Source organism: Myiozetetes cayanensis, unplaced genomic scaffold, assembly GCF_022539395.1.
Source record: "Myiozetetes cayanensis isolate MyiCay16 unplaced genomic scaffold, myiCay2020 scf66, whole genome shotgun sequence".
Taxonomy (NCBI): domain Eukaryota; kingdom Metazoa; phylum Chordata; class Aves; order Passeriformes; family Tyrannidae; genus Myiozetetes; species Myiozetetes cayanensis.
In genome coordinates this window covers 165,987-190,438 of record NW_026087920.1, presented here as the reverse complement: position 1 = coordinate 190,438, position 24,452 = coordinate 165,987, and the positions used below count along the sequence as shown (strand labels likewise).

The window sequence follows — 24,452 nt, the reverse complement described above, 5'->3', positions numbered from 1 at the left end:
CACTCTGTGGGGCTGCCGAGAACTTGCAGGACTTGAGGTGGAGGTGGGGGGAGGGTGCTCCGTGTGCCCCTCCGGAGACTTGAAGCCCCCCCCCTCACCCCCCCCGGGCCGGGGGTCGCTGCCTTGGGTGCTCCAACCCCCCCCGGGCTGTGCCGACCCTCCCCCGCGGGCTCCCTGCCAGCCGCCGGTCTGTACCGCGTGTCCTGGACTCCCACGCAGATCCCGGGCACATCCTCAACTCCCCCTCGGGAGAGGAGCCTGCCCCGACGGGACGTGGGGGTGCTGGGGCCCCCCCTGCCTCCCTCTCCCGGCTCTCCTCGTCGGGAGCGCGCGTGGGAGGGAGTCATGGCAGGGTTGGCAGCCCCCCCTCCCCATGGCCCGGGCACAGCCAGGAGCGGCCGCTCCGGGAAAACTTTTCCCAGTTGCTGGAGTTCGCTCCTGTCCCGAGCGGAGCTGGTTTCAGGGTCGGGGCTGTGGTGGGACAGGGGCAGCCCAGGTTGTGCAAGGGCTGGTAGGGTAAAGGGGGCTCCCCATTCTCCGGGGTCTAGGGGTACCCCCAAACTGGGGAAGGGGCTAAAAGTGTCCCTGTGTCCATGTGAGCCGTGGGCAGAGGGGAGTGGAAATGGATCTGGCCCCATCCAGCCCTAGGGATGAGCCCTTCCCAGCTCGGTGCCAGCCCGGGGGGTGCTGGGGGGGCACAAAGAGGGGCCAGAGGGGGTGACCCGTTCCCGTGTGCCCCCACAGCGCGAGTGCATCTCCATCCACGTGGGCCAAGCGGGCGTGCAGATCGGCAATGCCTGCTGGGAGCTGTACTGCCTGGAGCACGGCATCCAGCCCGACGGGCAGATGCCCAGCGACAAGACCATCGGCGGGGGGGACGACTCCTTCAACACCTTCTTCAGTGAGACGGGGGCCGGCAAGCACGTGCCCCGGGCCGTCTTCGTGGACCTGGAGCCCACGGTGATCGGTGAGGGGGTGCAGGGGGCACTGGGTGGGGGCAGTGGGTGGGCGGTGGGAGCAGGCACCGGGTGCTGATGGGCCTGGGGTTCTCCACACAGATGAAGTGCGGATGGGGGTGTACCGGCAGCTCTTCCACCCCGAGCAGCTGATCACGGGCAAGGAGGATGCGGCCAACAACTACGCCCGTGGGCACTACACCATCGGGAAGGAGATCATCGACCTGGTCCTCGACCGCATCCGCAAGCTGGTGAGGGGCCGTGGGGTCTTGCAGGGTGGCTCCATCCCTGCAGGAGTGTGGAGACAAAAGGAAGCCCCAGGTGTCCCTGGGCATGTCCTTCTCAGTCCATCAGCACTTTGAAGCGGAGGGTTGAGCTGGCACAGGATGGACTGGCTGGCACTGGGTGCGGGGGGCAGGTCTGGGCTGTCTCCCTGTCCCTGCCTGGTGCTAAACCTCTCCAAAGGGACGAGGATGGGAAGCCCCATGCCCGGGGCGAGGGGGGTAGCCCAGATGGTTTGGGTGCTGGTTCAGCACTGGTTGGACTGGTGTGGCTGCCCAAGCCCTTTGAAGCTCTGGTTCCCACGCTGGGGCTGGTGCCAGGTCTGGCTGGACCTGCTGCACCGCCGGCTCCGCTCCGGGAGCTCCCGGGACATCAAAGGCTGAGCTGGCTGCCCGTGGGCTCCTGTGGGATGGTGGCTCCTGCTGCACCCACACTGGGGAGGAAGAGGGGATGAAGCCCCTCTGGACCCCACTGGGGTCTCTCGCATGAGTTGGGGGATTCATCATGAGTCTGTATCCAGCAGATGAGGTCACGGCCACCTTGTCCTCCATCCTGGTGGCTCCTGCTCTGCTGCTGGGACCCCCCCAAAATATCCTCGTGAGACCACAGAGAGGAAGGAGCAACATCTGCTGCCTGGAATAAACCTGCCCCTACACCTTATCTCTCCTGCGCATCCCCCAGTCCCTGTGGGAAGGGGATCCCATTCTCTGAGGGCCTGTAGCTGGGAGCAGAGCTGGGGCACTAGGGCAGGTGCCCCAGAGGCCTGAGATCCTGGGGTGAATATTTGCCATCCTGAGCAACTTGGTAGCAGCTTAAATTCAGAATTACTGATGGTTTGGTCTTGTTTTCCTTTTCCCTTCTTGCAGGCTGACCAGTGCACAGGGCTGCAGGGCTTCCTGGTGTTCCACAGCTTCGGGGGCGGCACCGGCTCTGGCTTCACCTCCCTGCTCATGGAGCGGCTCTCTGTCGACTATGGCAAGAAGTCCAAGCTGGAGTTCTCCATCTACCCGGCCCCGCAGGTCTCCACGGCCGTGGTGGAGCCCTACAACTCCATCCTCACCACCCACACCACCCTGGAGCACTCCGACTGTGCCTTCATGGTGGACAACGAGGCCATCTACGACATCTGCCGCCGCAACCTGGACATCGAGAGGCCCACCTACACCAACCTCAACCGCCTCATCAGTCAGGTCGTGTCCTCCATCACGGCCTCCCTGCGCTTCGATGGGGCCCTGAACGTCGACCTGACGGAGTTCCAGACCAACCTGGTGCCGTACCCGCGCATCCACTTCCCGCTGGCCACCTACGCGCCCGTCATCTCGGCCGAGAAGGCTTATCACGAGCAGCTCTCGGTGGCCGAGATCACCAACGCCTGCTTCGAGCCGGCCAACCAGATGGTGAAGTGCGACCCCCGGCACGGCAAGTACATGGCGTGCTGCCTGCTGTACCGCGGGGACGTGGTGCCCAAGGACGTCAACGCCGCCATCGCCACCATCAAGACCAAGCGTAGCATCCAGTTCGTGGACTGGTGCCCCACTGGTTTCAAGGTGGGCATCAACTACCAGCCGCCCACGGTGGTGCCCGGGGGGGACCTGGCCAAGGTGCAGAGGGCCGTGTGCATGCTGAGCAACACCACGGCCATCGCCGAGGCCTGGGCCCGCCTGGACCACAAGTTTGACCTGATGTACGCCAAGCGGGCGTTCGTGCACTGGTACGTGGGGGAGGGCATGGAGGAGGGGGAGTTCTCGGAGGCCCGGGAGGATATGGCTGCCCTGGAGAAGGATTATGAAGAGGTGGGGGCTGACAGCATGGAGGGTGATGATGAGGGGGCGGAATACTAGTGCCTTGTCTCTTGTGTTACACTGTGGTGCTGTTCATTAAAATGGCTATTTCCACTCCTGCCTCGTTCTTTGTGCTGGGACAATCTGCCTTGTGGTGACCTGGGGGGGACGTCCCAGGGGAGGGGGAGCCCTGACTGGGCTGGCTGCCTGGCTGTGCTGCCAGCTGGCACAGGGGCTGTGCTGGGGGGGGACTGGGGGGTTGTGTGGGATGGGAGTCCCTGGCTGGGTCCTGTGCTGTGAGCTGGCAGTGCCCCGCTGGGCTGTTTGCCACAAGGGCTTGATGGCCCCCTCCCCATTCTGCTGTCCCTGGGGGTTGCCAAGTGGGAGGGACACCCCTGTGCACGGGTAGGACCCAGCCCTGGTGCAGACAGGCTGGGCTGGACGTGGTGCTGTGCTGCTCCTGGCACAGAGCCACTCTCAGTGCGGTGCTCTGCAGAGCTGGGAGGGGGGTCCTGGGCGGGAGGGACCCTCCCCCAGCCCCTGGACAGGGCACTGATCCTTTCCCGTAAGTGCCGCCCTCGCTGCCCGGAAAGGGGGGCCGGGGGGGGCAGAGCCCGTTGTCCAGCGCTGCCCGCACATGGCGGCTCCTGCAGAGCCGAGTCACGGCTGCCCCGGCACCACGGGGAGGGACCGGCCCGCCCTCCGTGCGTGCTGAGCATCCCGGCACCCAGCTGAGATGGGGGCTCTGCCCGGGCCCTGCAGCCCCCGGCCCCTCCCTGCTTTCCAACTGGGGAGTCTGCCCATGCTAGCTGAGGGGGACCCCACGGGCTCCCTCTGCCCTAGTCGGGGGTCTGTGTCTCCCGGACGCCTCCGGCCCCTCTTCCCCCCCACACCTGATGCTGCATCCTCGAGACGGGACCCACCCGCATCCCGAGGGGGTGTCCGGACCCTGCAGCCCCCCGTCCCGCAGCCCCTCTCCCCGCACCCGGGAGGGGATATCCGCAGCCCCCGGTCCTCCCCCCGACCGGGAGACCCCTCCCCTCTCCCCCGTACCCCCGGTGTCCCCAGCGGGGCGGAGCCGCTGTCCGCTATAAACAGCCGGTCCCGGCAGCCGCCGCCCTCCCGGTGGTACCATGAGCCGGCGCGACCGCGACCCCAGGGCGTCGCCGCCCCTCGCCGTGGCCCCGGGGCGGCTGGTGGCGGCGGCGGCAGCACGGGGCGCGGAGCGGGAGGAGCTGGCGGCGCTGAACGATCGTTTCGCCGCTTTCCTGGAGCGGGTGCGGGCGCTGGAGCGGCAGAACGGGACCCTCCGCGCCGCCCTGGGCCGCGCCGCCGCCGCCACCGGGCCCCGCACCGGGCTGGTGCAGGGGGAGCTGCGGGGGCTGCGGGAGCGGCTGGAGCGCCTCGGCCGCGACCGGGACCGGCTCCAGGCCGAGCGGGACGGGCTCGCCACCGACCTGGTGGCCCTGCGGCAGCGGTGGGCGGGCGGCGGGGCCGGGGGAGGCAGCGGGACGGGGACCGGGGATGCATCGGGATGAGGGATGGGCCGGGATGGGGACCAGGGATGAGTTGGGATGAGGGATGCACGGGATGGGGACTGGGGAATGTGCCAGAGGGAGACCAGGGGATGAGCTGGGATGAGGGATGTCATGGGATGAGGGATGGGATGGGATGGGATGAGAGCTGCACCAGGGTGGGGACTGGGGAATGCATCGGGATGAGGGATGTGCTGGGACCAGAGGATGCACCGGGATGGGGATGGATGAGCCCCGGGGATGCCAGGGTGGGGACTGGGGGATGCCCCCGGGGTACTGGGAAGGGGACTGGGGATGTGTTTAGCAGATGCTGGGGAAGGCACCGGGGATGCACGGGGAACACTGGGAGGTACTGGGAGATCTGGGCTCTGCAGAAGGACGAGGCACTGGGAGGAGCAGGGTGGGGTCACTGTGAGTGGACTTATACAAGCACCAAGGGACAATCCATCCTCATGGGCCTCCAGTGTGTGGGGGGGCTGCAACAGGAGGCACAAGGAGGGGTCTGCACCCTGTCTCTCACCTCCCTCTCACCCCTGCTGTCCCCAGGCTGGAAGATGAGACACACAAGCGTGAGGATGCAGAGAAGAGCCTGGTGCAGTTCCGCAAGGTGAGGGGACTGGGGGGCCTGTCCCCCTGTGCAGTGCCCTATCTCCAACCTCCACTGCCCTGGGAAGGGGGGAAGATCCAGGGGGTTCCCGTCCCTTCCATGCTGCCCTGCAGCTCATCCCAGCCTCTCCCCCAGGACTTGGACCACGCCATGCTGTCCCGCCTGGAGCTGGAGCGCAAGGTCGAGCTGCTCATGGACGAGATCGGCTTCCTCAAGAAGCTGCACGAGGAGGTGGGGCCTGGGGTGGGGTGGGGACAGCAGGCCGGGTCCATGTGCCACGAGGTGACAGCCACGTGTCCCCGCAGGAGCTGCGGGACCTGGAGGTGAGCGCCCCGAGCCCGGCGGGGCCGGTGGAGGTGGAGGTCTGCAAACCCGAGCTGACGGCCGCGCTGCGCGAGATCCGCACCCAGTACGAGAGCATCGCCGTCAAGAACCTGCAGGAGGCCGAGGAGTGGTACAAGTCCAAGGTACCCGGGGCTGGGGGGGCTCGGGAGGGGCCGGGGAGGGGGCAGTCGAGGTGCCCTGACTCGCCCGGCCCTTGCAGTTCGCCGACCTCTCGGACGCGGCCAACCGCAACCACGAGGCCCTGCGCCTGGCCAAGCAGGAGATGAACGAGTCCCGGCGGCAGATCCAGAGCCTGACCTGCGAGGTGGACGGGCTGAAGGGCATGGTGAGAGCCAGGGGGTGCCTGGGGGGTGCCCCCACCACCCCAGCCCTATGCAGCCCCATCTCCCCCCCTGCAGAACGAGGCGCTGCAGCGGCAGATGCGGGAGATGGAGGATGAGTTCGGGGAGGAGATCGGGAACTACCAGGACGTGGTGGGGCGGCTGGAGCAGGAGATCCAGCAGATGAAGGAGGAGATGGCGCGGCACCTGCGCGAGTACCAGGACCTGCTCAACGTCAAGATGGCCCTGGACATCGAGATCGCCACGTACCGCAAGCTGCTGGAGGGCGAGGAGAGCCGGTGAGGGCAGCCTGGGTTGTCGTGGTGTTTTCCTGGGAGGAGGCAGCTCCAGGCCCTGTTCCCACAGGAAAACAAGAGGTTCCCATGGGAGCTTCTCGCTGCTGAGATAAAGGCAAGGCCAAGGGCTGGTGTGATGGTGGGGGAGCTGCCTCTGGCTCTGCTCCCGGTGCCAGCCTGGCAGCCCATGGGCACAGCCCCCAGCTGAGCCGGGATGAAGGTCATGGACTTGAGTCCATGGAAGGGTTGGGGTCACTGGCAGTGCCCAGGAGCCCCAGACCCCCTCACCCCCTCTCTCCCCCCAGGATCACTGTCCCCCTGCACCCCACCACCTCCTTCAGCGTGAGAAGCTCAGGTGAGGGTGAGCTGGGGGTTCCTCACTAGGTCTGGGGTCTACCCTGGGCGGAGAGACCCCACAGGGATGCGGGTGGGTCCCCGTGCCCCTGCTCAGGGTGCCCAGAGTTGGGGGCAGAGGGGGCTGACGGCCCCTCTGTGCCCAGTGCTGGAGCCCCAGCCCGCGGAGATCCCAGCACGAAGGATGGTGCTCATCAAAACCATCGAGACACGGGACGGGCAGGTGAGGCCTGGGGGGGGTCCCTCCCTGGGGGGGCCCGACTGTGATGTGGGGCTGACCCCCAAATTCTCCTCCCGCAGCAGGTGGTGACAGAGTCGCACAAGGAGCGAGCAGGGAAGTGAGATGGGACCTGCCCTGACGGCTCCAAGCCCGTGGTGGGGGCTCTGCTGGGCCCTGCTGCAGGGCCCAGAGCAGAGCAGGGGGGCTGGGAGCCCCCCACCCCTATTCTTGCTGCTGGCACCGTGGTGTGTCCCTGTGCCTTGTCCCACCCCGTGCCTTGTCGCCCCCCTCTATTTATCGCTATTTATCGCCTATTTATTGTTCTCCCACCCACAGCCCCGGCTGCATTTCCTCTCGAGCTCTCCCCACGCTGTCCCGGGGCCGGGGGTCCCCAAGCGCTGTCCCCTCCGGTGTCGCTGCCCTGGGGAGGGGGGCAGGAAGGGGGGGCAGCACCCGGCTGAGCAGGTGGGGGGCTCCGGTTCCCAGGGGGTCCCACTCTGTCCCAGGGGGTCCCACTCTGTCCCGGGTCCTCGAGAGTTCTGAAGGACTGATGGGCACGTCCCGGGGGGCTCCCGGCCCACAGAATCTCCCCGCAGAGGCCGGATCGGGGCTCCCGGGGCGCTGCAGGCTCAGAGCGGGACATGGGGGGGACCGAGGGACACCCCCCCGAGTGCGCGGCGCTCACCCCCCGCCACCGCCAGGGGGCGCCCTCCGCCGCGTCCCCGCTTTAATCGCGGGTTAATTACGGGTTAATTACGGCGTGACGAGGCTTTGGGCGTGCGGGGAGAGACTCCCTCGATTTCCATAATCGCGTTATTTTAAGGTTTTCTTTTTTTTTCTTTTTTTTTTTTTGAATTGTCAACTGCGTTATTTTAACCGAATTATGCAAAATCGCGCTATTCTAATGCCAAATTTGCTTATTAATTTTGCTGTTTTAAGCAAATTCTGCACTGTTTTAAGCGGTTTTGCATCATTAATTTGATTATTCCAAGCAAATTACGCCAAATTGCATCTTAAGCATTTTTGCATCATTAATTACATTATTTTAACCAAATCATGCAAAGTTGAGTTATTTAAACAAATTTTGCAGGCTTAATTGCATTATTCTAACCAATTTTGCATTAATGCATTACTTTAAGCAATTCCTGCATCATAAATTTCATTACTTTAAGAAAATGGCATTATTTTAAGTATTTTTCACATTATTGTCACTTTAAGCAAATTGTACAAAATTGCGTTATTTCAGGCAATTTTTTGCATCATTACTTGTGTTATTTTAAGCAAATTTTTCATCATTAATTCTGCTGTCTCCAGCTAATTTTGCATAATTGAATTATTTTAACTAATTTTTGCATAATCAATTGCATCATTTCGGTCCATTTGCATTATTTGAGGCACTCATCACTTTTTAACCAGTTTGGCTCACTCTGGGCTCCAGGAACAGCCCAGAGCCCCCCAGGATGCTCTGGGTCCCTGATCCACAGGGTGGGGAGCTGCTGCCAGTGGGCATCGGTCCCAAGGGGGGGTCTGGGGGTCCCATCCAACCCCCTGGACCAGGGCCCAGCCTGGAGCCCCTCGCAGGGGTGACAAAGGACACGGTCACAGTCCCCTGAGAAAGGGTTTAATTGGGGGGCACTGCTGGTGCTCTCACAGACGGGAGGTTTGGGGGGACTCCCCAGACAGACAGACATTATCAACACTATGTACAGGCACCCCCTGCCCCATCCCTGGGATCTGCCCCCCCCCGAGCAGGATGGGGGGGCTTGCAGTCCAGACAGACTGGGATTTGGGGTGGGGGGCAGTGGGAACACTGGGATGGGGCCTGCCCAGGGGGTAGGGGGCTCTTTGGTTTGGCATTAAGGCTGGGGGGGGGTAGATGGGACACGCTCTGAGGCACTGGAGTAAGGGCCCAGTAAAACCAGTTCCCCCCACCAGAGGTGACCTGAAGGGTGGGGGGACCCAACAACATCCCCCTGAGTGAGGGTGGCAGTCAGACACTGGACAAGGGGGGGGTTTCAGGGGTGCTCCCCATTCCCCCCCAAGGCATAAACCTGTGCCCCAACGTGTTGGGCCCCTCCCCAGTCACGGAGGTGCCACCTGAGGGCGGGCACCCCTGGTTAGGACAGGGAGTTGAGGAAGTGGCTCTCCCCCGCCAGCGTGCTCAGCATGGAGCTCATGTCCCCCACTGCCATGTTGGCACCCCCCGGGGAGGGCAGCAGGAGCCCCCCGGCCGGGCTGGGGGCGCCGGGCAGTGCCGGGGGGGTCTCCTCGTCCTCCACGATGGCAGCGAAGTCAAGGTGCGTGTTCTCCAGGTCCAGGGAGTCCAGGCTGTTGGACACCTGCTCCCCCGAGTCCAGGTAGTAACAGGAGGTGCCTTTGAGTCCCTCCGAGCTCCCCCCGTAGTGCCCGGGGCCCCCACAGCTCGCTGCCACCTGGCCCAGCAGCTTGTGCCCGCCTTTGCCGCCCTGCCCGTGGGTGCTCTGGCCCGGGTAGTACCCCGGGGGGTTCCCAGGCCCCTCGGGCATGGGGCGGGCGGGGGGCAAGCGCAGCAGGTGCCGGGAGCCGGTGTCCAGCCCGTCGTAGCCGTGCCCTGGCTGTGCCAGGCTGCCCGCGTAGCTCAGGCTGGTTGGGTGACCCGGTGGCTTCGGGCCACCTGGAGGGTGTGGGACCATCTCGGGGTTGAAGCAGGGGGGGCTCAGGAGGTGCTGGGGCTCCGCCAGGCCCGGCAGGTGATCAGGGTTTGGGTTGGTACCCGCAGTACCTGGGGCTGAGGTACGGTGGTGCCGGCACGGCCTGGCACTGCCCGGGCTCGCCGCCCAGCCCCGTGCCAGCCCCCTTGGAGGGGGGCTGCTCCCCCCACATCAGCGCCTGCTGGGCCTCCACGTAGCTCCGCACCATCACTTCTTTGGTCTGCAGGGTGGGGGTCTGGGCTCTGCGGGCGCCGGGGCTGGCGATGCCCACGTACCCGCCGGGTGCCGGTCCCGCAGGGGGGTACCCGCCCGGCCCCACGTCCATGGCGTGGCCAAAGGCCGGGGGGGGCGGGGGCCCGGCCAGTTTGGCGCCGGGGCAGGGAGCAAGTGCTGGGGCGGGCGCTGGGTATCGCTGCTCGGATTTGATCTGGAGTCGGTAAGAGCGGTGCCCCCCGGAAAATCCGCCGTCCTGGCACGGGCTGGCCAGTTTGGGATGCTGCCCACAGGAACCGGGGTGGGGGTACTGGCTGCTCTGATGGGGACAGTGCGGCCCGGCCATGGTGGCAGTGCCGACGCTCTGCCCGGAGCTGATGTCCAGCGTGCCATGGGGGGGCCCTTCCCAAGGCGCTGCCATGGCCCCGTTCCCAGCAGGCAAAGCAGGGAAGTGCTGGCTCATCTGGCACTGCGGGAGGGAGAACTCCGGCTGCAGCAGCCCCTCCTCCACGTCCCCGGGCGTGCCCCCCATGGTCCGCTGAGCGCCGTAGATGCCACCCTGGAGCTCCACGCCGGCGCCTGGGCACGGGAAGCTTTCCTCGGGATAGCCCAGGTACTGCTCCATCTCCAGCAGGCCGGGCTCGGGGCCGGGGCCCCCCACGCTCTCCAGGAAGACGTTCTCGGTGATGCTGGGGGGCCGTGGGGAGAAGCCGTGGCGCTGCAGGTTGGCCTCGGAGCCGCCCAGGGGCTGCAGCGCCGTCCTGCCCGCGCCCGGCACGCTCACGTTCCCAACACTCTTGAAGCGCTGCACCCTGGGCACGGCCGCAGGCTTGGCCTCGCTCCGGGCAGGGTCGCTCGCCCGCCGGGCGCCGTGCCGGGGCACCAGGTGAGGGGGCACGCTGCCCGGGTAGCCGGGGTGCTCGTTGGAGCTGTGCCTTCGCAGCAGCCCGTTGGGCATGCCGCGGGGCCCGGTGGGCGCGGGGTATCCCGTGGGCACGGCGCCGTGCCCGCCTGGCGCTACCCGCTCCACACTGGGCAGAGGGGTCGGGGGGGGCCCGCCCGTGGCCGCAGCGTATTTGGCCTTGAGGCGGTAGCGCTGGGCAGGGGTGAGGCTGCCCACGCCCGGCAGGCCCCCGCACAGGCTGGCACCGCTGGAGCGCCGCGACTCGCCGGGAGACACCGTGGGGTCGTAGCCGTCGGCCGGGCAGGTCCCGCCGGGCATCGCTGCCCCCTCGCCGCCGCCCGGGCACGGCGGGTACGGGGACACCAGGGACGAGCGGCGGCTCACGGTGTAGGCGGAGCTGACGGTGCTGGTGCCGCTGCTCCGGCGCTCGCCCAGGGCCACCAGCCCCAGCTCAGCCGCCGACAGCTCCGCGATGCGCCGGTGAGAGGCCGGGGGTGGCACCGGGAGCCCGGGCACCTCCCCGGGCAGCCCTGGGGGAGAGAAAGAGGAGATGTTACCATGGGACACTCGGGATGTGGCTCTTCTGTGGTCAGACCCTGCAGGGACAGGGAGAAGGTTCCAGTGGTGCCAACCAAGAGGGGCAGAAGCTCACTTAGGTTGGAAAGATCGTTTGGGTTGGGAGGGATCTTAAAGACCATCCAGTTCCACTCCCTGCTATGGGCAGGGACACCTTCCACTAGCCCAGATTGCTCCAACCAGGCCTTGGACACTTCCAGGGATGGGGCAGCCACAGCTTCTCTGGGCAACCTGTGCCAGGGCCTTCCCACCCTCAGGTGGGCCCTCAGGTCTCCCCAGAGCACAGTCCAGACTTTGGGGTGCACCACTAATGACAGGAGTGCTCGGAAACCTCTGAGTGCCCACCAGAGCTCCCCACACAGTTCCCGTGGGATGGCTCCCTCCTCCCAGTGGGAGGGCTCCCGGTCTCACCGGCTCCAGGGATGGGGGGCAGGTTCAGGCCCTTGGGAGCCGCTGGTTTCCTCAGCTGCTTCAGCTTGTCGATGCGAAGGTTTTCCAGCTTGTGCAGGGCCATGAGCCCCGAGGTGCCCATGGGCTCCCCGGGCACCACGTCCTCCAGCGTGGACAGGTCCTCGTAGCTGCCACCGGCGTTTCCTGCCATCTCCACGCCGCTGTCGTTGTTGGTGGTGCTGCCCAGGGGCGAGTGGTCACTGCTGCATGAGGACTGCCCGCCCGGGCTGGGCTGCGGCTTCTGGGGGGACCAGAGCAGGGACCAAGGGAGAGGGGGTCAGGTATCCACTATGTTGGAATTACGGAATCATTGAGGTTGGAAAAGCCTCTGGGATCACAAACCATTAACCCAACACTGACACCTTCACCACTAATCACGATCCCAGGTGCCACATCCATGTGATTCCTGAACACTTTCAGGGACAGGCACTCCACCACCACCTCGGGCAGCCCCTTCCAATGCCTGACAAGCCTTTCCACAAGGAAATTTTCCCTGATATCCAACTTAAATCTCCCCCAGCACAACTGGAGGCTGTTTCCTCTCGCACTGTCACCCGGGGACGATCCTCACCACCAAACCCCCCCTCCCTCCACCACCACCCCCCCACCCCGAGCTCCTCACCAAGGCCAGGTCGGGCACCAGGAGTTTCCCGTCGTCCTTCCTGGCCTCGCCGGGGCCGTTCGTGTCCTTCTCCTGCTTCATGTCCGGGGGGACACTGGGGGTGGGCAGCGCCCGGCCCGGCCCCACGTCCCCCCGGTGCTTCTTGGTGACGTGGGCGTCGGGGCCGTGCACCGTCTTGACGTGCTTGCGCAGGGAGCTGGGGTCGGTGTAGCGCTTGGTGCAGCCGGGGATCTTGCAGACGTACGGCTTCTGCCCGGGGACACCGGCGGGAAGGAGGGGGCACGGGCTCAGCTCCAACCAGAGCCCCCTCCCCTAAAGCAAAACCCCCTCCCCTCCCTCTGGATCGAAGGGAGTGAGTCCCCTCGGAGGGGGCACGGCGGGTGCTGGCGGGGGGAGCTCAGGGGGTCTCTTCAGGAGCTGCATAAAGGGCTCCCAGTGGGAATGGCGGTGACCAAGGGGGCATTTAGAGATGGCAAAGGGATGTGGGGAGTTGTTGGAGGGCGAGACTGATGCAGAGGCACGTGGGGAGCCCGGGGAGGGGCCGTACCTCGTTGGAGTGGGTGCGGTTTTGGTGCTTGGCACGGTCCGAGGCGTTGGAAAAGGCCTTGTTGCAGCCCTCGTGCTCACACACGTAGGGCTTCTCCCCCGTGTGCGAGCGCAGGTGGGTCTTGAGGTTCTCCAGGCGGGAATAGGCCTTGTTACAGCCCTCGAACTGCGGGAGAGCGGGATGGGGACGCGTCATCCCCACCCCGCCCGCGGCACGTCGGCCACCGAGCGTTTCTGAGGGGTTTGGGCGTCTCACCGTGCACTTGTGGGGTTTCTCGCCCGTGTGACGCCGCATGTGCACCACCAACATGTACTGAGCCTTGAAGGGCCTCTGCTCCCGGGAACACGCGGCCCAGTGGCACACGAACTCCTTCTTCTCCCCGTGGATGTGCTCGTTGTTGATGTGCTAAAGGAGGGAGAGGGGTGTCACTGGTGGCACTGGGGAGGGGGGCAGGAGACAGGGAGATACAGGAACACCATGGGACAAAGGGATGTAGAGGGATTGGGATGGCAGGAAGGGACATAAAGGGACTGGGATAGTCAGTGGAGACAGCAGAGTTTGGGGTAAAAGGTCAGATGGTGGTGTTTGGAGGAGGCAGAGGATACAGGGGATGTCTGGGGGCTCTTTCAGAAGGGCCAGGAGCAGACAGAGGGGACACAGGGTGGTCAGGAGGATTTCAGCATCACAGTGAGTTCCAGGGCAGGTGGGGGGAACTGGGAGCAGGAATCGTGGGCTGATCCAGGGGGGTGTCACACGGCAGCCTGAGGGCAGATTTTGGGGTGGGGGCATCCTGGCAGCCCCTGACTCACGTGCACCAGCTGCTCCTGGGTGTCGAACTCCTTGGCACAGCCGTCCCAGTAACAGTTGGTCTCATACACGGCCTCGCACTCAGGTTTCCCATCCTCCTTCTCCAGCTCTTCCCGAACATCCAGCATGCCCAGCAAGGGGTCCTGAGGGAGCATGGCTGGGTGAGCACCCATGGGAGCTGTGCTGGGACTGTGGAGCCCTGGGGACGTGGGGGGGTGTCCCACAGTCTGGGAGGTACCTGGGTGCCCGTGGACGCTGGGCTGGAGATGTCGCCCTCGGATCGCTCCTCTGGGAATTTGGCAGTCAGGGGGCTGCTCAGGCTCCACTCCAGCTTCAGCTGCTGCTGTGGGGTATGGAGAGTGGGGAGCAGTCAGCACCGAGATTCCCTCCAGAACACGGCTCATGTGGGATGCATCCTTACAGGGATACATCCCGACATAGATGCACCACTGACACAGATACCGAGCTCCCATGGATCCCTGGCTCACAGGGATGCACACCTCCCATGGATCCCTGGCTCACAGGGATGCACACCTCCCATGGATCCCTGGCTCACAGGGATGCACACCTCCCATGGATCCCTGGCTCACAGGGATCCCCCTCCTTACCTGGCAGTGTTTGAGGGCCCCACGAGCGGGTGGGTGGTGCAGGAGCCCCGGGCGCGTGGGCAGGTGCTCGTGGGAGCTGCAGGGAGGGGGGGGCGTGTACAGGTGACCTTGGCCCTTCTGCTGCCCGGGCGGGCTCTGGTACCCCAGGGACGGGCTGTGGAGAGCAAAGGCACGAGCAGGTGACACCGTCAGGGGACAGGATTTGCTCCATGAGCAAACATCCCTTCCCCACCATCCCACCCAGCCCCCGGCTCTGCCGGCACTCCCTGAGGTGGGGACGGGCACTCAGGCCAGGCTCACCCCCCTGGGGGGCTGAGGGCAGGTGCCCACCTGATGGTGCTGATGGACAGGTGCCCGTAGGAGCCGCCGGCGGAGGCGCAGCGGGAGTTGATGAAGGCGACGAGGGAGTTGGGGGAGGTGCGGATCACGGTCTGCAGGTCGATGCTGGAGTCGGACAGGGGGGAGATGGACAGCGCCCGCTTCTTCCCCAGCTTCCCCGCGCCGCGGGGCGTGGAGAACCGGGAGCCTGGGGGGCAGAGTGGGGATCACTGCCCTCAGCATGGGCCAGGGGGGAAGGGGGGAATGCTGAGCCCCCCGTGGAACCCCCGCAGCCCCCCAGAACAGCAGACTCACCATCACCGGAGTGTTCGGCCCCCGGTGCCAGCCCGTACCCACGGTGGCTGGGCTGGTGGCACGCGGGGAAATCCAGGCCTGGAGGAGGGAGGACAGGTGAGCTGGATGCGGAAGAGGGACCCCCGGAGCACCCCTGATCCCAGGGGGGTGAAGCCAGAGCCGGGGACCCCCTGCATGACCCACCTGGTGGTCCCGGGGCAGCAGGAGCGGGTCCGTGGGGGGGGCGCAGGCAGCAGTGCTCGCTGTAGCCGGCGGTCGGGGGTCCGGTGGGGTCGAACATGTCTCGGCGGGGCCCGGGGGGGTCTCAGGGGCGCATCGGGGCAGCGGCGGGGCCCGGGGGGCTGCGGAGAGGGACTGGGGGGAGAGAGGAGGTGGAGTGGGTTTGGCCGCCAGGGGGCGCCGCAGGACGCGGGACCCCCCGGGACCGGAGACCCCCCCCGGATGGTTTTAAGCTAAAATAGGGGAGATTTGGGGATGCTGGGAGGAAACTCCTCCCTGTGAGGATGGTGAGGCCCTGGCATAGGCTGCCCAAAGAAGCTGTGGCTGCCCCTGGATCCCTGGGAGTGTTCAAGGCCAGATTGGACGGGGCTTGGAGCAATCTGGGCTAGTGGAAGGTGTCCCTGCCTAGGGCAGGGGGTGGGACTGGATGGGCTTTACGGTCCCTTCCAACCCAAACCATCCTGGGATTCTACGAAATGGGAAAGCGAGGCACAGCTGGAACCATTCCCGGGCCAAGGACCAGAGCTGGCTCCCTGCTCCTCTTTCCCCACAAATCTTCCAGCATCCACAGGTCCCACCCAGCCCTGCCTTGCCGGTGGGTCCCCACCCTGCCCGCGGGTCCCCACCCTGCCCTGTCCCACCCACGCATCGTGCCCCTGCCCAGGGGCTCAGCCCAGCCCACCGTGGATCCCTGAGGTCCTGCCCTGTGCCTGGTCCCATCCCCACCCAGGGCCACCGTCCTGCCCCCGATCCATCCCCACGCCCAGGTCACCGTCCTGCCCCCCCAGCTCCATCCCCACCCACAGCCACCACCCTGTCCCTCATCCACTCCTTCCCACGGCCACTGTCCTGCCCCTCATCCCTCCATCCACCCCACCCCGGTCCCTGTCGTGCCCCGAGACCCCCGAGGGCTGACACGAAGGCCAGAGGAGCAGGAGAAGCCACCACAGGACGAGGCAGATGTGGGTGGCACTGGGAACAAGGGCTCCTGCCCCCTCAGCCTCCCCCTCAGAGACGGAGGGAATCGCCCCAAACAAGGGGTCTGGGGGAGTGGGAGCCCCTCACCCTGCTGGGAAAAGCGCTGGGTTGCGTTTGGAGCGGGGGGGGCGAGGGGGGCAGCAATTCTTCCGCATGAGTTGCCCCTTTGAAAGCTCGTCTCGGGGCTTTGTGAGAGTGTCAGGCAGGAAGAATGGAGGGGGGGGCAGCGGGGCAGGCAGAGGGGAGGGGGCTGCCCGGGAAGGTGGTGGAACTGGGGAGGCAAAGGGGAAGGGGAGATGAGGAGGAACCAGGGGGCGGGGGACAGAGGAGGGGGGGTCTCACCTGCCCGCTGGCCCCTGGGCCTCACAGGAAGGTTTGGGGATCAGCCCCAGGGGAGCCTCCTGCCTGACCCCTCACCCTACCCAGGTTGCTCCAAGGCCCATCCAACCTGGCCTTGGATAGGGCTGGGCACACGGAGCACACGGAGCACACGCGTGTGCACAGCGTGTCCCTCTACACGGGGAACACACGGCTGTGCAGCACCAGCCTGGCAAGCCGGGTGCCAGGAGGGTGTCAGGTGGGCACGATGCAGTGCCACGACCCCCCCCAGTCCCCCACATCCCCCCACCGAGCGCCAGCACGGGACACCGGGGGGCTACACAGCACCAAACCCACCCAAACCCCACCGCTGCCGGCCCCAGGATGCTCCCCCCAACTCGTGGGGTCCACAGGGGCTCCCCGAACCCCGGCGGCCCCCCCATCCCCCGAGCCGAGGAAGGCTGGATGGGGCCGGGATCGCTGGGAGCCAATGGGAAGCGATGGGAAGCCACGGGAAGCAATGGGAACCATCCGGCGTCTCGCCCACCGCCGCGCTCGCCTCCCCCGCCGGCCGCACACCGCCACGGCCCACCCAAGTCGCAGCCTTTGGGCATAAATTTGAGAGCCAGGCGCAGGCGGGATGAGGGGAATCTTCCCTCGCTCTCCTCCTGCCAAGAAACTCAAACTGAAACACATTCCTGCTCCCCTCTGCCAAGAAAACCAGGAGCGCAGCCAGCGGCGGGAGCTCTCGGAGCAGCGCTGGCTCCAGACGCCCAAACGCGGCGCGGGAGGGGGTCAGGGCTGGCCGCCCCCCTCCCCCCCCCAGCTCCTCGCCTTTTATTTCCTGCAAACACATCTAAAATCTGTCATCTGGCTCCAGTTTCCTGAGGACACTGGGGAACGGGGTGGGGGGGAGAGGGAAGGAGACGGAGGAGAAAGGGGATGGAGGGAGCTCGTGGCGCAGGACAACGTCGGGACGGCGACACCGAGGGGTGGTGGGAGCACAGAAACCCCAAAACTGATGGGTGGTGGGAGCAGAGAGACCCCAGCACTGATGGGTGATGGAGCAGGGATGGTGGGAAGGAGGGAGAGGCAGACGTGGGCAAGGAAGGCCTTGAGACACCAGGGGAGGAGGAGAAGGAGGCGGCTGCAGCCTCCCACCCTGTGACGGGGCAGACCCCCACCCTGGCACTCCACTGCACCCTGGGATGGGGCAGACCACCCATCCCAGCTCCCCATGACGGTGCAGACCCCCACCCCAGGTCCCACACACACCGGCAACGCTCCTGTCCCCCCCAGCCCGCGGTGGTGGGTGCAGCGGGGGGTGCAGCAGGGCCCCCACCCAGCCCAGTCCCCGGGGGTGACAGGGGGTCCCCGAGCCCCCAGCCCCGGCAGGGTTAACCCTGCCCGCAGCCCCACTGTGGAGGAATGTGATGTCAGGGCTGGATTAGCCCCCGCGGTCCCAGAGCCCGGCCCCGAGCTGTGTGTGGCACAATCCATCACCCGCCGGCACAGCCCCCGGCGTGGGGGGCCGGGGGGGCCCCATGGGGGGGCTGCGTGCGTGGGGCAGCCACGCTGCTGTCAGTGCCCGTGTGAACACACGTGTTCCCTGTGTGTCTGCGCGTGTGCACCCCCGTTTGGGGTCACCTGGCTGTTGTTTTGGGGGCGACATCGGCGTGGTGGTGACACTGGCGGGTGATGGGAGTGGAAACGCCCCAAAAGCGATGGATGGTGGGGGTAGGGAGTGTGGGAAGGAGGGAGACAGACGTGGGCAGACACCCCTGGAGCGTATGGACACACGGATGTATGTCCGTGTGCTCGGGCGTGTTACATACGTGTGGGATGTGCACACGTGTGTGTGCGTGGTGGGAGCTCCAACAGCCAAGGGAGGGCCCAGTCATCCCAAATGCTCACTTAGGGAGGAGCAAGGGAGGGCCAGAGCAGGGAGAAGAGGCAGACAGGGAGCAGGGTGTGGTGGTGTGACAGGGGCCAGGGTGGGGAGACACCCCAGAAGACCCCTTTGTACCCTTTTCATCCCCTCAGGAGGGCCAGAGGCTCCCCTGGAGCAGGTAAATCCCTGAGCCCACCATGGGCACTGCCACCCCTGCAGCCCCGAGAACACCTAACCCCTAACCCCGACCCCAACCCTCGGGCTGCAAGTCTGCAGCTGGCAGAGACCTTCCAGCTCCCCTGGGCCAAAGGCAGTCTGGGATCACAGGGACAAGTCCCAACCTCCTGGCAGGTCAGGGGGGCCTGGCAGGGTCACCCCACTCCTGCCAGCTGGGATGTCCCCCCAGTGCTGCACAGCCCAGCAAAGAGGGGAGATGCCCCCCGGAACAAGCCCCTTTTCCCTGCCCCAGGATCCCAGTCCGTGCTCGGAGCTGCTTGCCCTGACCCCACACGTTTCTGCACTCTGCCTCCAGCAGCAGCAACGCACGGGCCCCCCGCCTGCCACCCCTGACCCCCCCGTTAGGATGGGCTTTAGGGCCAGGCCCAGCCCCTCCACATGGGGCACTTAATCTGCCCAGAACCGCGGCCCCACAAAGCACATCGCTTCAGGTTCAGGGGGTCTGAAAGGGGACCACTCAGGGTCACGATCCCCTGCTGGTGGGGGCTGCCCAGCTCGTTCCAAGGTGGTCCCTGGCCTGGAAAAGCGGAGACAGGGAAGAACTGGCTCCGGGGGACGTTTACGCTGGTGTGGAGGGAAAGGGGCAGGGACGTCCCTGCCAGGACAGACTCGGGACATCCCCCGCTCCATCCGCCCTCCCCCCGCCCCGTCACACGTCCTCATTCCCCACCCAATCCCAAAATTCTTCCCTGCCCTTCGCACCACTCCCAGGGAGGACCGGAGGTCCCTCCCCAGGCCACTCACCCCTCCAGGTGTCCCCCAGCACCCCCAACGCCGCATCTCAGGGGGCAAACCCATCCACCCCGCGCTCCCACGTGCACCCACACCCACCCAGGGCCGTGCCCTGACACGTCTCTGGACACGTTAACACACGCTGACACACGTGTGCCTCGGGAAGGGGAAGGCAGGCAGCCTGATCCTGCGTATCCAGGGCAGGGACAACCCACAGAGGGGGCTGCAGGCTCCTGTTCCCCCGGCAAGCAGGGACCCCCCAGCCCTCCAGCACAGCAGAGCTGCTCAGGAAGCCGTGGCAGGCCAGGCAGGGGCGGGGGGGCTCCATAGGTGGTCCCTGGGCAGGCGGGCGACTGTCGCTGCACGTTGTTTGCTTTGGCCCCCAGCACGCGCTGCCCCCCAAACCGCTCCCCTAAAGCCACTTCCCCGGCCCCCGCCTTCCCCGGGCTGGAGGCTGGGTGGGGAAAAGGTTTTGGGGTGAGGGTGAGGGGGCACACACATGGCAGCAGCTGCTACGAGGAATTTTTATGCTTCCCTCTTCCTCCCCGGCGCTGGAGGGAACATGTGGGACCCATAACAGCTCTGAGTCACGGCTGTGGGAGCCCCTGGCAGGCACTGCTCCTTCCCATGGCATCCAGCATCATCCCATCCCAGCACGGAGGGACACAGGGGCTGGGGACACCCTGGACATCCCGCCTGGCCCAGGGAGCAGAGTTCAGACAGGGCAGGCAGCGGAATCCATCCTCCTGCTGCAGTCAGGGCACTCACACTGAGCCTCTTCCCGCTCCAGCAGCTCCATCCTGCAGGATTCCTCCAAAGATGGGAAGAGGAGGATGTGCAGGACCCGGCAGGGACTCCAGTATCCATTAAAGGATGGGATACATGACAGGAATCCTGTTAATCTGTGGGAATGCCTGTGGCTTGATGTGCTGAGCATGGAGCAAGGCAGCACCCTTGGGGATTTAGGGAGCTTCCTGGGGCAGGACACCCCTCTGCCCGCTGAGAGGTGGTGGAGAGAGTGTCCTCGGGCTGTTCCCAAAATCCCCAATCATCCTTCTCCTGCTGGGATCCATCTGTCTCTCCTGAAGTATCTGCCCTGTATGGTGACGGCCTGTGCCTTGGCTGGAGACCTGCTCTGTCCCCACAAGCAACTCCAGCCCCTTGAGGACATTCTCTCTCCCCCTGGGGGCACCAGACAGGGCTCTGTTTCCCTAAATCCAGGCTAGGAGTTGGACAGTGGGGTTTCCACATCTGGAAACACCCCCCCAGCCTCACCCTGCCTGCAGCAGAGCTGAAACCCGACTCTGCTTTGCTGCTTCTTCCCACTCCGAGGCAGCTCTTTCCTTTCATTTTATTTTATCAGCTGTTCACTCTCTTATCCTGCAGCTTCCCAAGGCTTCGGATGTGCCGTAGGGATTGAGGTGGGCACACACTCACTGTGTGCTCCCATCAGGAGCCCTCAGTCCTGTGACCAGCCTGGGACAGGGAACCCCAAAAACCCCACCATGAGCGTGGGAGCATCACCCAAACACCCCTGGAGCCGTGCACACGTGAACACACGTGCACACACGTGTACAGGGGGCACCTGTGCAGGTGTGTGGATGGGCAGGGTGTGCACACACGTGCAGCAGGTTGGAGTGGTGGGAAGAGCAGCATTCCCCAGGGATAAGGGGCTGGAGCTGCGGGGTGTCACGAACAGCAGTGCCGCTGAACGCAGGGCCCTCCCTTAGAACCAGGGAATCATGGAATCATTAGGGTTGGGAAAAGCCCTCCAAGGTCATCGAGTCCGACCACTAAGCCAGCACTGACAGGGCCACCACTAACCCATGTCCCCAAGTGCCACATCCACGTGTTTTTTGAACAATTCCAGGGACGGCGACTCCACCACTGCCCGCTCCAGTGCCTGCTCAGCCTTTCGGGGAAGGAATTTTCCCGAATATCCAACCTAAACCTAACATGGTGCAACTCCCCAGGCTCTGGACAGCGAGCCACGGATCCCCCTCAGAGCCCGAGCTCCGCAGCCGCCTCTCCACAGCCTGTCCCACCCGGGCAGCGTCACAAGGTGTCCGCGCTGACTCACTCCCGGCATGGAAACTTCCCTGCTCCAGGGAGATCCTCGCAGCTCAGCCGGCTCCAGCACCGGGTTTGTTCCACCACCTCCCACCACACCAGCCCTGGGGGCCCGGAGACCCCGGGCTCCCCACCTGCTCCTGACTTTGTGCTTGGCTTTGTGATGGAAAAGACCCTGGAATATGGGGGGGACATGAGGATCCCCCCCGGGCAACCGTTCCCTGTCGCCCGCAGAGGCAGCGTCAGCCTCGGCTGGACGCAGCAGGAAAACTGGGAAGTTTTCCTAGGTCTGAATTTCTGAAGGAGAAACTTCATCCAGCTGCTTCCTCTTCCCTTCCCCCAAAACCCAGTGCCCACCCGCATCCATCAGCTCAGGTTTGCCACACGCAGCCTACGGAGCAGAGAGGGGGGAAACTCATGGAATCAGGGTATCCAGCAGCATCTGCCCGGCCCCCAGACTGCTTCCAGGGCTGGGTGCAGGACCCCAGCTGTGGCTGGAGCAGCCAGTGTTTTCTCAGCCCCCAAACACAGCACTGGAATGCCACAAGCATCCCTCAGCCCCATCCCCTCCCTCCTCACCATCCTCCCGGGAGAGGTGCAGCCCCCAGGCCGTCACCGCAGCCTTCAGTGCCATCTCACGGCCTGGCAGGACATCAGGGGACCGGGGGCACCCGTTGTCCCCACGCCAACCCCCCGGAGCTGTGCCAGGGCCCCGCGAACAGCGGGTGCTGCCTGTGGGTCCATCCGGCCGCTCCGGCCGCGGGGCCGTCCCCGTGCCCTGCCAAAGCTCTTGGGTGCGGGGGCCCACGAGGTGGGTGCCGGAGCCCCGCGGACATCCCGGCTGGTGGGGTACGAGGCTCAGGGCGTCCTGGGGCTGGCAGGGTGGGTGGCACATCTGGCAGAGCCCCTCGGGACAGTCCTGCGGCTGCTGCGTCACCGGGGCCGGGGCAGCAATTTCCACCCAGTCGCTGCTCCCGGTCCAACACCCCCAATCTGGGCAGAGCCGGCAGCCCCCGGGAGCCCCCAGGAGCCCCCAGCCCCGAGCAGCCTCCCCTCGGCGGGCTGCCAGGGGCTCCACCGGCCCGGTGCGGCCGTCCCAGCCCACCCACACACAGCGACCCACCCAACCACCCACCGGGCGCTCAAAGCGCGGCGGGAGCGTGCGGCCGTGGGCGGGAGCACGAGGGGACGTGACGGGGCACGCGTGGGGCCGATCCCCTCTGCCCGCCCCGCGTGGCCGGTCCCCCCGGCCGGGAGCCCCGGTGGAGGTCCCGGTTCGCCCCCCCCGCCCCGGAGCTCACGGGACGGCCCGTGGAGGGATCGGCGCCATCCCGAGAGCGGGGATCCCGCGGGCCGGACCCGCCCGACGGCTCCTACCTCCGGGGGGCTCCGAGCGGACCCAGGCGGGGCGGCGGCTCCGCGTCCCCCGTTCCCCCGGCGGCGGCGGCGGTGGTTCGGTCTGGGAGAGAAGCGGCACATCCAGGGGGGACGGCGGCTGCCGGCTGGGGCGGGACGGGACGGGACGGCTCCCCCCGCGCTCCCCCGGCCCGCCCCGGGCGCCCGGAGAAAGTTACCGGAGCCCGGCGGGGGCGGCGGGTCCCGGCGGGTCCCGCTCCGCCAACTGCGGCGGCGGCGCCGATCGCGCTCGGGACGGAGACCCCGGCCGGGAACGGCGGCCCCGAAAACCCGGGATGGATCCGGGACACGCACGGCCCCGCGCCCGCGCGCACCCCCCACGCGCGCACCGCTCCCGCACGCGGGAGGGCCGGCAGCAGCCCACGCGTGTCCCCGAGCACCCGCGGGTCCCGCTCGCGGGGGCCCCACGCGCACGGAGCTGGGCACACGCGTGGGCACACCTGTGCACGCGGGCGCGGGGCGCAGGAGGCGTGTGGGAGCCCCTGCACACACACACACAGCCTGGGCCCACCCGTGCGAGGGGTCACGCGTGTAAACACGCACAGGCACACCCGCCGCGTGCACGGTGCACACGTGCGGGCACAGCACGAACACGCGCGGAGGCACAGCCCATGAACACGCAGCGGGGGACAGACACCAACCCGGCATCCACGGGGGACACAGCCCACGCACACGCCGGGTCACACCCCGCGCCAGCCCACGGCGGGGGACACAGCCCGTTTACACAGACACGCAGGGGGCACAGACACACACAGACACACACACACACACACGCGAGGGAGTGCAGCCCACGCACACGGGGAGGGGACACCCCCCAGTCCACGCACACGGAGGAGGCACAGCCCGAACACACGCGGGGGACACAGCACGTGCACTTGTGGGGGGCAGAGCACACACACACACACGGGGGGCACCCCCCCAGCCCACACACCCGCGGGGAACGCCACACACAGTCAGGAAGCACAGCCACGCGCACGCAGGGGGGGCACAGCCCACTCGCGGATCATCCCCTCCAGCCCGCACACGCGTGGAGGGAACACCCCTTAGCCCACGCAGGAGGCACAGCCCACGCACACACTCGGGGGTCCCATCCCACGCACCCGGGGGGGCCCGGGGGGGTTCGGGGCTGGACCGGGGGGGGTCACGGCCTGGCAGCGCCCCCTGGTGGCGGCGGGCGGGGCCCGTTGTGCTCCCGGTGACCGGCGCGAGCCCCGAAGGTGACGGGGCCGCGCCGCGACTCCCGCTGACCCCGGAGCCGCTTACCGGGATTACCCCGTGGGGGACTCTGCTGTCCCCGGCACTGACCTGTCCCGCCCGTGCCATCACTATCTGCAGAGCAGCGTCACGGCGTGGCCCCTGTCACGGCTGCGGGACCCCCGGAGCAGAGGGACATCACGGGGACCACAGCAGGACAGGATTTCAGGACCCCTCAGCTCCCAGTCGGGACCTGCACAATCCTCTCCCTGCCTCAGTTTCCTTCCCCACTGTCCCAGACTGAGATCAGCTCCTTTCCCTGCCACCCCCCCAGCGCAGCGAGGGTAAGGAGGGGTCTCTGCTCCCCGGGAAGCCCCAGGGGAGGTGGCAGTGCCTGCAGGGTCCCCAGTTTCCTCTGGCAGCAGAAGGGAACTGCCACTGGGGTCCTGGGGTGGCCCCAGACTGCCATGGCTTGGGTTCCACCTCAGCATCTCTGAGGTAGGGGCGAGGTGATGGGCTCAGGTGAGGGGATGGGCACAGGGGATGGGCACAGGTGAGGGGATGGGCACAGGTGAGGGGCTGCCTCCATCCCCGTTTTGTAACGAGCATTAAGCGGCTCAGCAGCTTTGCCCCTGAGCTGAGTGTGACCCT

At 66.3% G+C, this 24,452-nt stretch overlaps 3 protein-coding genes across 3 annotated transcripts; 2 read left to right on the top strand and 1 right to left on the bottom strand.

Moving 5' to 3' along the window:
* The first annotated feature begins 723 nt into the window (after positions 1–723).
* On the top strand, positions 724–3,117 carry LOC126651544 (tubulin alpha-1C chain-like). Its single transcript, XM_050337478.1, has 3 exons — positions 724–967; positions 1,059–1,207; positions 2,105–3,117. Exons 1-3 carry the CDS (start codon positions 847–849, stop codon positions 3,077–3,079), a joined length of 1,245 nt encoding a protein of 414 aa, XP_050193435.1. The 5' UTR covers positions 724–846; the 3' UTR covers positions 3,080–3,117.
* Positions 3,118–4,152: 1,035 nt separating this feature from the next.
* On the top strand, positions 4,153–7,116 carry LOC126651542 (peripherin-like). Its single transcript, XM_050337470.1, has 9 exons — positions 4,153–4,496; positions 5,101–5,161; positions 5,297–5,392; positions 5,467–5,628; positions 5,706–5,831; positions 5,905–6,125; positions 6,428–6,477; positions 6,623–6,699; positions 6,777–7,116. Exons 1-9 carry the CDS (start codon positions 4,153–4,155, stop codon positions 6,816–6,818), a joined length of 1,179 nt encoding a protein of 392 aa, XP_050193427.1. The 3' UTR covers positions 6,819–7,116.
* A 1,379-nt stretch (positions 7,117–8,495) lies between these two features.
* Positions 8,496–22,634, bottom strand: GLI1 (GLI family zinc finger 1). Its single transcript, XM_050337469.1, is given in 13 exon segments — positions 8,496–9,434; positions 9,436–11,033; positions 11,491–11,770; positions 12,152–12,400; positions 12,699–12,863; positions 12,954–13,103; positions 13,508–13,648; positions 13,744–13,845; positions 14,114–14,267; positions 14,444–14,639; positions 14,747–14,824; positions 14,930–15,100; positions 22,569–22,634. Coding segments are annotated over 12 exon segments (3,831 nt in total). The 5' UTR covers positions 15,027–15,100; positions 22,569–22,634; the 3' UTR covers positions 8,496–8,813.
* Positions 22,635–24,452: the final 1,818 nt, after the last annotated feature.

Excerpts from the sequence above, each read along its gene's own strand:
- LOC126651544 (XM_050337478.1), top strand. The coding sequence starts at position 847 with ATGCCCAGCGACAAGACCATCGGCGGGGGGGACGACTCCTTCAACACC. Across the intron at positions 968-1,058 it reads CCTGGAGCCCACGGTGATCG|ATGAAGTGCGGATGGGGGTG; the intron begins GTGAGGGGGTGC and ends TTCTCCACACAG. Across the intron at positions 1,208-2,104 it reads TCGACCGCATCCGCAAGCTG|GCTGACCAGTGCACAGGGCT; the intron begins GTGAGGGGCCGT and ends CCCTTCTTGCAG.
- LOC126651542 (XM_050337470.1), top strand. The coding sequence starts at position 4,153 with ATGAGCCGGCGCGACCGCGACCCCAGGGCGTCGCCGCCCCTCGCCGTG. Across the intron at positions 6,478-6,622 it reads CTTCAGCGTGAGAAGCTCAG|TGCTGGAGCCCCAGCCCGCG; the intron begins GTGAGGGTGAGC and ends CTCTGTGCCCAG. Across the intron at positions 6,700-6,776 it reads TCGAGACACGGGACGGGCAG|CAGGTGGTGACAGAGTCGCA; the intron begins GTGAGGCCTGGG and ends CTCCTCCCGCAG.